Genomic DNA, 12,213 nt, shown 5'->3' on the forward strand with positions numbered 1-12,213 from the left:
CACGAAATCGAGAGGCTGCCTCAACCAATTCAGTTGTGGCACCGCCACACGAATTAGTGAAAATGAATGTTTCGAACCGAATTGATGTCTGCGACTTTTTCTGAAACAACGAAATCGACCTATTTTTTAAATGGGACAGTATTTGGCGATGAGAAATGAGAAACGCACGACAACAACAGCTGAACTGACCCAAACAATTGCCAAGCCCAATTGCTGTGTGCTTCATGAGATTGCAAGGGAATCATCTACTATGAGCTGTTCCCGCCTAGTCGGTCACACTTAATTTTGACCACCATTGTCAACATTTGACCAGATTAAAAACAGACGATCGACCAGAAATGGTTGTGTTCCGTTATAGACAACGTCAAGTCACACACATTTTGAACGATGCACCACAAAAAATTAACTTTAAAATTAGCACATTTGATCTAATAAATCGATCAGAACGCTTTACTTCATCCAATATTTCACGGATTTGTATAAATAAAAATTTGCAATAAACGCAAAGAATCTTACGTTTGCAAATGTCATTCCCATTTCGTCCGCAAAACTATATCAAAAGAAAATAAATTAAAAAAAAGGAAGGAAAACAGGACATATATACATATAAAAAAGTGTGGTGGTTTTATTAAATGTACTAATTTTCTATACAAATAAAGGCAAAAAATCAGTGTGTAATCATATCAAAATAAAGTCGTTATTCATACACAATAATTGAATGACTTCTCTCATTAAATCAAATTACACGAGAAAGCCAAGAAAGTAAATAAATGTAAATTTCTAATTAGGATTTTCATAAATATGTAATGTCAATGAGTGTTAAAATCAAGTTTATCAGAATTATTATGTTAAAAGATATAAGTGTGATACTGGCGCGTGACATGACACGGCACGGTCTCTTGAAAGCACAACAAAACTAAACGATTACAATTATATGAATAGAGCGCTTATTGCGGATTATTAAGTGAAAAGAAAAAAAGGAAATCGATAAAATAAAAGATAGCATAAATACCACCAAGTTGTGTACAAAACATGGATGAGCATCATTCAGATTAAATAATTTCGTGAAATGTGAACATGTCTCCAGTAGAAATAAATAATTTAATTTCGTTTTGTTTTCATAACCACTATTGAGATTTTAGAGATTTGATTTACTTCAACTATACCGGTTTTATCGGTACGCAATGTATATGTACCGAGAGATCGGAAAATTTAGACAACTTCATCAATAGAGGCGTGAAAAAAGAACAAATTTATACCCCCCTTAATTCCTCAAATCTTTTACAAATTTTCTGTGCTTACAACATAGAAGTAAAAATTAGAAAAGGGTGGCGGCAGGGTACATTGCTTATTACTGATTATCTATCATTCTTATAATTTCTTGCTATTTCGTATTCCTTTTCGAATTGCCTTCGTGGACATTTCGGTTTTTCTTTTTCTTTTCATTAATTTTAATTACTTAATTTTGCCATAAATGTTAATGTATTTATGTATTTCTAAATATATATTTTAAATGTCTGTTTTGGAGGAAAAGTGCTTCTCTTTTTCATTATTGTAACAACATCCAATCGTCGTTTTTCTACCAAAGTCCAGAGGAGTAGCCACCTGGAGGAATGCGGTTCTTGTTAATGACCTGTTTGGCACCATTTAGAGAGGGTACTGCTGTATTCACTTCGGCACCTCCTGAACCATTGTAACCTTCGCCGGTGACTGGATTTCCATCTAAAATTTAAACGACACATATAAGAATATGGAAGCTGAATTCTTTTCTATAAATTCGAAATAACTAAAAGCGAAATAATCTACAACAAATCAAGCTAGCAACAAATAGTACTTAAGAGCAAATAAATAAACCTGTTTCCCCAGAGTCCAGTCAGAACATATGTCCTTGTTCACAATTTGATTTGGATCAAAATTCTAGGCGAATGTGAAATATAAAGTTTCTTTTAGGATTTTGAGATGAGGCATGATAGCATATTGAACACTCAGTGTCGAATGGATTTGTTTCAGAGATGAAAATTACTTCTTGCATCAGTAAGACGATTTTTCTTCCAAAGAAACGCGATCTGTAAATGCTATTTAAGAACAGAAAATGGATTTCCTTCATTCATACTCTTCAATTTGAAGATCATCGCGAAATTCGCTTTCAAATCCCAAATTTCTTATCTCCAATCCTGCACATCCCTTTACATCCCAAAATTTCTTCAATAACAATATCAAATATTGTTAGAATTTACAGGGAAAGGTTTTAAATTTTATTCTAAAAACTGCATTTATTAAAAAGGTATTTATCAACCCTCGACAAAGTATATTCCTCCCCATTAGATGATTGTTTTGGAAAACAATTCTTTGCATGTTTTCGTGCAAAAAACATAATTTTAACTTTGCCTATTCGAAACACATAAACGACCGTGTAAGTGAAAAAAAGCTCATAAAATTCGAACAAAAAAAGGTAAGAAACAACATCAAAAGAATATTTCGAGCTGGTACCTCTTCGTAAAACCCGAGTTCTCTTATACGATGGCATTTCAATGCCGACGCCAGTTACAGGGTTTCGTGACCCAGTTTGGCCCCTGGGCGAACGCAGGGAACTGCCACTGCTAGCGACCGATTTATTACTCTGATCGGTAGTATCTGTTGAAATAGCCGATACTGGAGACGTAACTGAAGATGTTGTCGTGCTTGAACTATCTCCATTCTTGTAAGACTTATCAATATCGCTCCCACCACCATCATTTCCGTTTATTTCACGATTGTTATTGGCCTGTTTCGGAGAAGTAATACTATCATTTGTAGTATCTGCTGCGTTGTTATTGCTGGCTGTAATTGATAATTTATCAGTGGCTTCAGAAACACCAGTCTCGTTTGAAGTAACTTTTCCTTGCTCTCCAACTTCAGATTGCGAGTTTTCATTAGCACTTGATTCATTATTATTGTCGATATTACTACTAGCATTTGTGTTATTATCACTGTCTGGGGAAGTTTGAGGATGGGCTTCTGGATTTTGTGAAGATTGAGTTTGATTCGATTCTCCAGAGGGATTCGCTTCAACCTCTGCAAAAATTTATACTGATTTGGTTATGAATAGGGTCTAATGTAAACCATAGAATTAAATTGCAACGTTCCATTCAAATGTTATTTGTGTGCTAGTGAGAGACTTCTTGGAATATCTTATGATCATGAATGACTTTCAATGAGTGGCGCAGATGAGAATGGAATTGCAAAGAAATATGGAATGCTCTGAAATATTTCCTTGCTGAAGTAATATTCTAACAAACCAACTGAAAGCTCAAAACCTAGTGACAGCTAACACCGACAGTAATAAAATTCATTTCTGTAGTACAGCAAATTTTCTATAAATATTTCAACATTTTACTCACTGATTCTCCGTCGAAATCCTAGTACAAAAGCAGCACAAAAATATAAATACAAGAATACAAACTCAAAGCAAAATACGTGCATTTCATAAGGAAATTGTAATATCAAACAAATGACCTCAGAAGTCTTATAATTAGAGATGGACAAATCCCTATTCAAATGTGTCTGCAACATTTAGCACCCCCTTTTTACAGATGCGAAATAGGCGTCGATCCAACTTCGAAATTAAAGGAGTCATCCCTGGATGGTCATTTACACCATTTCTACCTAACTCGTAAAGTTTATACATTTAGTTTACCAGACCATTCAACTTCAATATAACACTGCCATCCAAAGCCTTAGAATCCAAGAAATTTGCACAAAAGTGGCAACTTTGAGCTATTATAACGCTGTTAGCAATGGGGCGATTTCCACCAAACTTGTTAGTTTCATGTTCTATATTATTACAAAAGTTGGCGATTCTAAAATAAACTGTGTGTTCCGAAGCAGTTTTCAGCGACTACTATATTTTTTTCAGATAGTTGGTTTGGATAGGCTCCGAGAATAGACCATTGAAGAAACTGGCCCTTTTCGGGCCCCACACTCTCCCCCTTTGGAACTAATGTCAAAACTAATATCGGATTAGCAAAGTACAAATCGAGGCCTTTCATTTGATACCCCACACGACTATACTCGATGAAAAAAAAATTTACGGCGAAATAAATGAGTACACGAAAAAGAGGGGATCCTCTAATTAATCAGCAGGCACCAAAGGGAAAAAAACGCGGACAATCAATTCCGAAAACAAGCGCTAATATGTATGAACGTCAGCAAGCGTTACAAAGCCCAAGACGAACGAAGACAATGGATGGACTAAAGTTATCAACAAAAAACCGAGAGGAAAAGCAAAGGACCGAATTCGTCCAGAGGCGATTGTTATATCCAGTAAGAGCAATCTATCCTACGCGGAGATGCTCAAAAAGGTCAAAACTGACCCCGGCCTATAAGATCTGAGCGGAAATGTGAACAAAATCGGAAGAAACCACAAAGGGGATCTCATACTCGAACTGAAAAAATCCAGCGTGGGAAAACTGACAGCTTTTGTATGCAAGTTAAAAACTTACTTGGGGAGAATGCCGCTTATGCGTGACCAGAAACATCCTTCAATGAAGTGACATCGAAAGGAAAAATTTGTACTGCTTTGAAGGAGCAATTCAAGTTGGAAGAATTTGCTGAGGAATCTATCATGGATTTACGAAAGGCCTATGGCGGTACTCAAACGGCCACAATACGAGTACCAGCAAAGGTAGCACAGAAGTTGTTGGCGGCCGGAAAAGTTCGGATTGGATGGGTGTCAGTCGTTTAAGAGAACAAACTTCGCCTGCGAAGGCATGCATCAGCATCGATGATGCAGAAGGTGTGGAGTGAAATGCCATATTGCCAGGGGGTGCAATAGTGGCACCAAATACCTATTGTGCGAAGTAAAGGAAGGACAGGATAACCAGCAGATAACCCTCAATCATGGCTTTAGTGGGAGAAAATCCCACACTGGTGTGTCCAGGTCAATGTCTTTTGAAGGTTTCCACGTCCTCAAAATAAAAAAGGACAGACAGTAAACCGATTTTAATGAGGTTTTGTTTTACACAAATCAACTCATCGACAATCTTGAGAAGGCAAAAATCATCAACAGCGACTGTTACATACGTGTTATTGAAGCATTTGAAAAAATTCCGGAAAAGCGGCCTCATTTGGAGAAAAAGGAAGTGCTATTTCATCAAGACAATGCACCGTTGTGTCACAAACCGATGAAAACGATGACAAAGTGGCATGAATTGGAATTCGAATTGCTCCCGCATCAACCGTATTCTCGAGATCTCGGCCTCAGCGACTTTTTTCTCTTCTCAGAAATTTAGCGCCGATGAAGGAGTAATCGCCGAAACTGAAGTCTATTTTGAGGCTAACGACAAATCGTACTATAAAAATGATATCGAAAAATTGTATGATCGGTAGAGCCGTCGTATGGCCCTAGAAGGCAACTATATTGAATAATAAAATCAAAATTTTTTCCTATGTTAGCCTACGAAGTTTTCAGCCTACCTGGTAGTGGCGACATTTACCAACCACCTACGAGGGGGGAGGAGGCGTCTGTTGAAGATCAACTTCAATCAGGACGCCCCTCAACGTCAAGAACTGATGAAGACGTCGACAAAATCAATGCCCTCGTTCGTGAAGAACGTCGCCGAACCATTGATCAACTCTGTGAGATGTTGGGAATGTCATGGAGTTCAATTCAGAGAATTTTATCAGAAGATTTGCACATGAGAAGGCTTTCAGCCAGATTCCTCCCGCGCCTTCTCATAGACGAGCTGTTTTCCAAGGTGATAACTGGTAACGAATCGTGGTGCTATGGATACGACCCCGAAACAGTGGAAGCAGCTGGCTCTCCTCGTCCCAAAAAAGCTCGCCAAGTGAAGTCAAACATCAAGACAATGCTCATTTGTTTCCTCGATTGCACAGGTGTTGTGCACGCGGAGTTCGTTCCCCCGGGTCAAACTGTCAACCAGAAATTCTACTTAGAGGCTTTGAAAAGATTGGGGGAGAGTATCCGGAAGAAAATGGCAGATCTTTGGCGCACAAGCGACTGGTTCTTCCATCATGACAACGCGCCGGCCCACACCGCCCTTTCCGTGAAGCAATTTTTGAGCAAAAACGTCATGACACCGATTGTCCAGCCCCCATACTCATCGGATCTAGCCCCCTGTGACTTCTTTTTGTACCCCAGACTTAAAAAGAATATGAAAGGAAAGCGTTTTACCACTGTGGAGGTGAAACAAAAATCGCTGGAAGGCTTAAAGGACACTCCGATGAGTGACTTTAAAAAATGTTTTGAACAATGGAAGAATCGTTTGGAGAAGTGCGTTGCAGTCAAAGGCGAATACTTTGAAGGTGATCATAATTTGGTGTAAACATATTCAGAAATAAAGAAGCTATGACGAAATTTCCATTTTTGTTGGGTCCCCCCTCGTATAATGTGATCTTAACAACAGAATCAATTTGCCAGTCGGGAGACCTATAAAAATTTCTAACTTAGGAGCCCAAAAATCTATCCATAATGTCACGGTAGTTCAAACATTGAAGCATTTTGAAAATTCGTTATAATTCCCAGGAATAAATAAGATTTTTCGGAATAGGTAATCTATATTCTAGAAATATTTTCATATCCCTTAAGGACATTCTCTGGATTCAAGTCAAGCATTCTGAAATTCTAAAAAATAAAAACAACCATTATCTGTCCTAGGTACTTCTATAGCAATACTCGGTATAATTCTCTAAGTAAAAAATCGATTTATTAATATTTGTTTACCTGTTTTGGAAGTTCCGTTTTGTTGTACACCATTATTATTTTCGGCTTTACCATTGGTGTGACCATTTGTCGCTGCGTTATTACCATTATTAATTTTAGCCGGAGAGTCGCCTCCCAATGGAATATTGCTCTTCAAGTGATTTTTTGCAGGTGTAAATGGGCGGTCACTTTCCCCAAATAGACGATTGTATGAATCGCCATTTTTTCCACCACGACGCACACCATCACCTGAAATAAGATTGATGAGTTTAATAAAAATTTGATAAATGATAATAGGATGTTTATTGACGAACTTCATGCACTAGAATGCAACATAGATATTTCCAGATATGGGAATGAAGATGATTTTTACTAAGTGAAATTATTTACAATTGAATGCAATTATACACGTGACAATATACAAATATGATTTAGATACGCTTACTAAACTAGACCTCCTTTATAATTTGTAAGGTTATGTGAGAGACCTCCTCGCTAATCGCTCTACTCGCTCCTCGCTAATCGCTCTACTCGATCATTAAAAAGCTGGGCACGCAAATGGGAAAACTCAATAGTTTACCTTTGAGCGAACTGATATAACTAAGGATGCTAAGGAATTCCGTAAAAGGGAATTATACTTTTTCTGTATCTGTCAACAGGAATTACTACCTCAGTTGCACATGCATACATGAGCATTCTCGGAGCCTACATAAATTCTGTTTACGTATTTTTTTGAGAATTGCGGGGTCTAAGTCCTCATTTTTGGTCCACGAACCCCCCGTTTAGGGCTTAGCACACAAACTTTAAAAATATTAGGCGATGACGGCTTTATGGTTTCTTACCAAGGCAGGGGCAAATCGTCAGACACTGGCTCATCTCTGACCTGAGAGCAGCGTGACCGAAGCGGCTCGCAGATGTTAAATGCTCCTTTATATAATTCGCAGAACACAATATGACTACGAATTATATTGAGCACAAATCCGCCCATACTACTAAGAAACCGTAAAGCCGTCATGCTAAGCCCTAAACGAGGGGTCTGTGGACAAAAAAACGAGGGAGTAAGTTGCTTTCCATTTGCTCCGGTCCGGCATCAAGTTGCCTCCTCCGAAGAATTTTTGGCCCTACATGAGGATGGATGATTCCGTAGCCTACACAATGACGAAATCTATGAGCGATACCATGACCGTCCGGTTGTGGATAAAATCCAGCTCAATAGGTTACGGTGGGCAGGTCACTTAATCCGTATGGATGAGGATGATCCAACTCGGAAAGTCTATAAGGGCAATATCTATAGTAGGAAAATAACAGGCAGACCTTGCCTAAGATGGAGCGATGGCGTAGGTCAGGACGCCAGACAGCTTTTAGGGATATCGAATTGGTGGACCTCGGCGCAAAGCCGGGATGTCTGGAGTTCCTTATTAAGGCAGGCCTAGATCGGATACCGGGTGTTGCGCCGTTGATGATGATGATGATGACTTAATATCTGCAAGCCGCTTTGGTCACGCTGCTCCCAGAGCAGAAGTGAGGCAGCGTCCGACGATCTGTCTGCCCTAGTAAGAAACCGTAATGCCGTCATCGCCTAATCTGTTCGCATAACTAAAAGCTGCTTCGAATTTATAATTTTTAAATTTCTGTTATGGACTTTTCGACTACTTCGGCATTTGAAAAAATTCAGCTCAGCCAATGAAAGAAATATTAGCCAGCTAATTTTTCCATTTAAAAGTGCCGAAGATACAATTTTTACTTCACAAGCGTCTTATTTTTATTTTAAAGAAAAAGTAGCGCCTAAATTGCAGATTTTTTAAATTTAATAAACAATATCAGAAACAATTACAAACAACCCAACTTTATTGACGATGAAGAGATGAACTTATGTTTCCATAAAAAATCTGGTATAATATTTGCATGCAACAAATACATTGACTTGTCATAATGTCTTACAATGAATGAATTAAATTTTTGAAAATCGGCATGCAATTGTAAACATGATGACAAACATTATGTATTGAGAAATGATATTACAAAAGAGGTAGAAGTGCAAGTAGAACGAATTGTGCTATTAAAAAAAGTGAAAAAATTGTATATGACTGAGCGTTTACCAAATATTACGGTAGTAGCAAAAACGGAAAAAAAATGTTTAGGTATAAAGTCGACTTCCACAACACAAATTAAGGGTCTTCTCATTGCAATATTTATTTTTATATTTTTTTTTTTAGATGAGAAGTAGAAGATACAATAGTCCCTCACGAGTACTTACTGAAGGGCAACTTGGGCTTGATTAAATCGAAACACGAAATTTCCCATTGGGGAGAAAGAAAGGCGCCTTCGATAGTATGATCATCATCAGTAGCTAAAATGGGCCTGGACATCCAAACCGATGGGAAAGGACTCTAAGGCCGACTGAAAGAGCGATAACTAGGAAGTTCGTAGCTATGCAAACCGTTGTCGTTTCGATCTTTAATAATAGTGTTAATCGTAGGGGCGAGAAACCGATTGGATCTGAACCGACTGGTATCCTGCATTCAGTCATTATATAAACCCCTCTGCCACAGCCTAGCGCTGTAACCACTAAGCCATTCGTCCTTACAACGACGGGTTGAAGAGAAAAGCTGTCTAGCTTAGTTTCTTTATTCTAAACAATACCCGCATGTCCTAGCACCAAATAGGGAACGTTTCGTCCAAATGACCGAATTGAAACAGCATTCTATGGCTATTCTATGGTAACCATTTTTATATGTTACCCCTTTTTGTGCTGGAATCCCGGCTCAACACTCGCACGAGACACATCAAGAGAAGGAAGTAAAGCTGCGATATCGATGTGCCATCAACTCTTGACCAAAATCTAAACCGAAAGACTTATATTGTCAAACTGACCCAAGAGTCTGTTATACCCCATTTATAAACAAGTTGGAGAACCAGAAGCTTGACGGCTCAGATATAAAGGTTTTGTGCCCATCTTGTGTGACAAATTTCCTATGCATGTTTCTCCATTCATACATAGCTAAACATTCAAAATATTCCTTGATATATCCAACTCTGCCATTTATATAGGTTCACTTTATATGATGATGACATCATGTACGCTTTAGAGTGTAATCAGTTTACGCGAAATACAAAATTTTGACCTTCTATAACTTTGCTAATAATAGTTGGATTTCCCTCAAACTTTCCAAAATTTTGTATTATAGTATTACTTATGGTGGTTCCAAATTGTACTTCTACCAATCAGTAGATTTTATTGTAATTCTTTTCTACAGCAGTCACAGAAAGGAGATGATACAAATCTCCTGACAAAGTCGAAAATGAGCATCGAAGAATCGCTGGTAAGGGCTTGACAAGCCAACGAGAAAAATCGACCAAAAATAAACAACACAAACTCCACATGAATCAAATGGCCACCTGTTACCTTTGAAGTCTTGGTTCGTCAACGCATGTAGAGTATTTCATAGGGCATACATCTCCACCCAATTTCTTATTAATAGGTTGTCTTTAACGAGCAAATTGAGGGTAACAGACGGACAGTTGAGCAATAGCTTATCCAGTTAGTGCACTTCAAGCATGTTAGACTTACTGAGTGATATCATATGGGGCGGGCGTGTTATTACAAGGACAATCTGGCAGTCATTCTGGTGCAAGAGCGCGCATCACTATTGATTTGCCCAGATATCAGACTTTCTCACATATCAAAGCGCAATTTTATATGTGAACTTGGGTTCCTCTTTTACTAAGGTCTTGCAGTCCTGGTGGTAAGTCACCCGGTGATGCGACCACAAATATACTTTGACCGAGTCGGAAAACAATTTGGAACAACTGGTTGAAAGATAAATATAAGCTAGTAACGGAACGGAAGAATGCAGCATACCGGGCAATGCTGGACTCTCAAAGCAAGCAGGCATGCGCATAGTCCTATCATGAACTTTGTCGAGTCGAGAAATGACTTCACAGGCGGCAAAAGGAAGTTTGCGGCAACCAATAAGTCTCTGATTTCGAATATTATATTGGGGAGATGGGTTGGGTATTTTGATGAACTGCTCAACACTCCAAAATATCGACGAGTTGGAGATGCCGCCAAGTGAAGACCGCGGAAAAATCACCGTTTAAAAATCATAAGTCGCCAGGATCAGCCGGAATGACAGTCGGAACTGGTTAAATGTGGAGACGACCAATCACAATTGATGCTCAAGGTGTAAAACAGCGAATCAACGCCTGACGATTGACAACGAGGCATTATCTGCCCCATACAAAAAAAGGGAGATATCACACAGTGCAGCAATTATTAAGGTATGACGTTGTAGAGTACCATCTATGATATAAGATATTCTTCGTTACTTTTCTAGGCCGAATAGTCCCAAACGCCCAGAACATCATTAGTCTATGCCAAAGAATTTTCACTCCAGCAACAGATCAGATTTTCTCTCTGCGGGAAGCGATGGAAAAACTGTTGGAATATGCAACCTCCTTTAATCGATTTCAAGGTCGCCTATGAAAACATTGCCGGGTAAAACTGTACAAGGCCATGATAGAACTCGGAAACCCGACCAAATTGATAAGACTGACTAGGCTGACCCTGATCAATGTGCCGGGGCTAGATAAAAGCAGCAGGATCACTCTCCAGACCATTCAACATCAACAACGGTCTAGAACAAGAGGATGTCCTATCATGCATCCATTCTAACCTGGCCCTAGATAATAAGATTCGAATTGCTGATATAATTCTGGGAGGAACCATCCTCTTCAAATCCACACAACTATTGGCCTAGGTTGACGATATTGACATTATGGGGAGAACACATTCTACCTTCATCTAGATCGAGCAGGCGGCGATTGTCCCGAGATCATTGGTTGCACATTAATGAAGGCAAGACGAAGTACATGGTGGCAACGCCAACAATAAAAAAAAAAAGCAACAACATCAAGTCGCTTATACGATATAAAGATAGGAGACTACAATTTTGAGACCGATGATAATTTCTCCTATATAGGGCCGGAAATCCGATCACGGTTGTTGGCAACCAACAAAGCCTATTTCACCTTACAAAAACTGTTCCGCTCTAAACGCCTTACCATAGGGCCAACGTTCTTACTATACAAGCAATGATCTTGCTAGCCTTCATATATTCATGGGATTCCTCGAAAACTTGATTCTTAGCAAGAAAATTTGTGAACTCTTAGCCGCATTCAAGAGGAAAATCCTGAGAAGAATTTTTGGCCCCCACTATTTAGTAGCCTATGCAACGAAGAAATTTCTGAGCTGAGATCCGGCTCAATAGGTTGCGATAGGCAAGTCACTTAATCCGTAGGGGTGAGGGAGATCCAGCCCGGAAAATCTTAGAGAGAAGTCGTATAGGCAATATCTATGGTAGAAAAAGAACGTAGCAGACCCTGTCTCAGATGGAGCGATGGCACAGACCAGGACGTCAGACAGCTTTTAGGGATACTGATTTGCTGGAGCTCGGTGCAAAATTGGGATATCTGGAGTTTCTTACTAAGACAGGCCTAGACTGGATACCATT

The 12,213-nt window shown here is 39.0% G+C and overlaps 1 protein-coding gene across 8 annotated transcripts in view; it reads right to left on the bottom strand.

The window, feature by feature from the left end:
* Positions 1-599: 599 nt before the first annotated feature.
* The window catches only part of LOC119660414 (microtubule-associated protein Jupiter), a 213,556-nt gene continuing 201,942 nt past the window's right edge, over positions 600-12,213 (bottom strand). For 6 of the 8 annotated variants that reach the window (XM_038068957.1, XM_038068955.1, XM_038068954.1 and 3 more), the window contains 4 exons: positions 6,722-6,949; positions 3,381-3,398; positions 2,491-3,054; positions 600-1,722 (listed from right to left, as the gene is read on the bottom strand). In XM_038068957.1, the coding sequence (XP_037924885.1) occupies positions 1,580-1,722; positions 2,491-3,054; positions 3,381-3,398; positions 6,722-6,949 (953 nt within the window). In that variant the 3' untranslated portion in view covers positions 600-1,579. The remainder of the gene's footprint in view (positions 1,723-2,490; positions 3,055-3,380; positions 3,399-6,721; positions 6,950-12,213) is intronic. The other 2 variants (XM_038068960.1, XM_038068958.1) reach the window with 2 other exon arrangements.

Source organism: Hermetia illucens, chromosome 6 (genome assembly GCF_905115235.1).
Source record: "Hermetia illucens chromosome 6, iHerIll2.2.curated.20191125, whole genome shotgun sequence".
Lineage (NCBI taxonomy): Eukaryota > Metazoa > Arthropoda > Insecta > Diptera > Stratiomyidae > Hermetia > Hermetia illucens.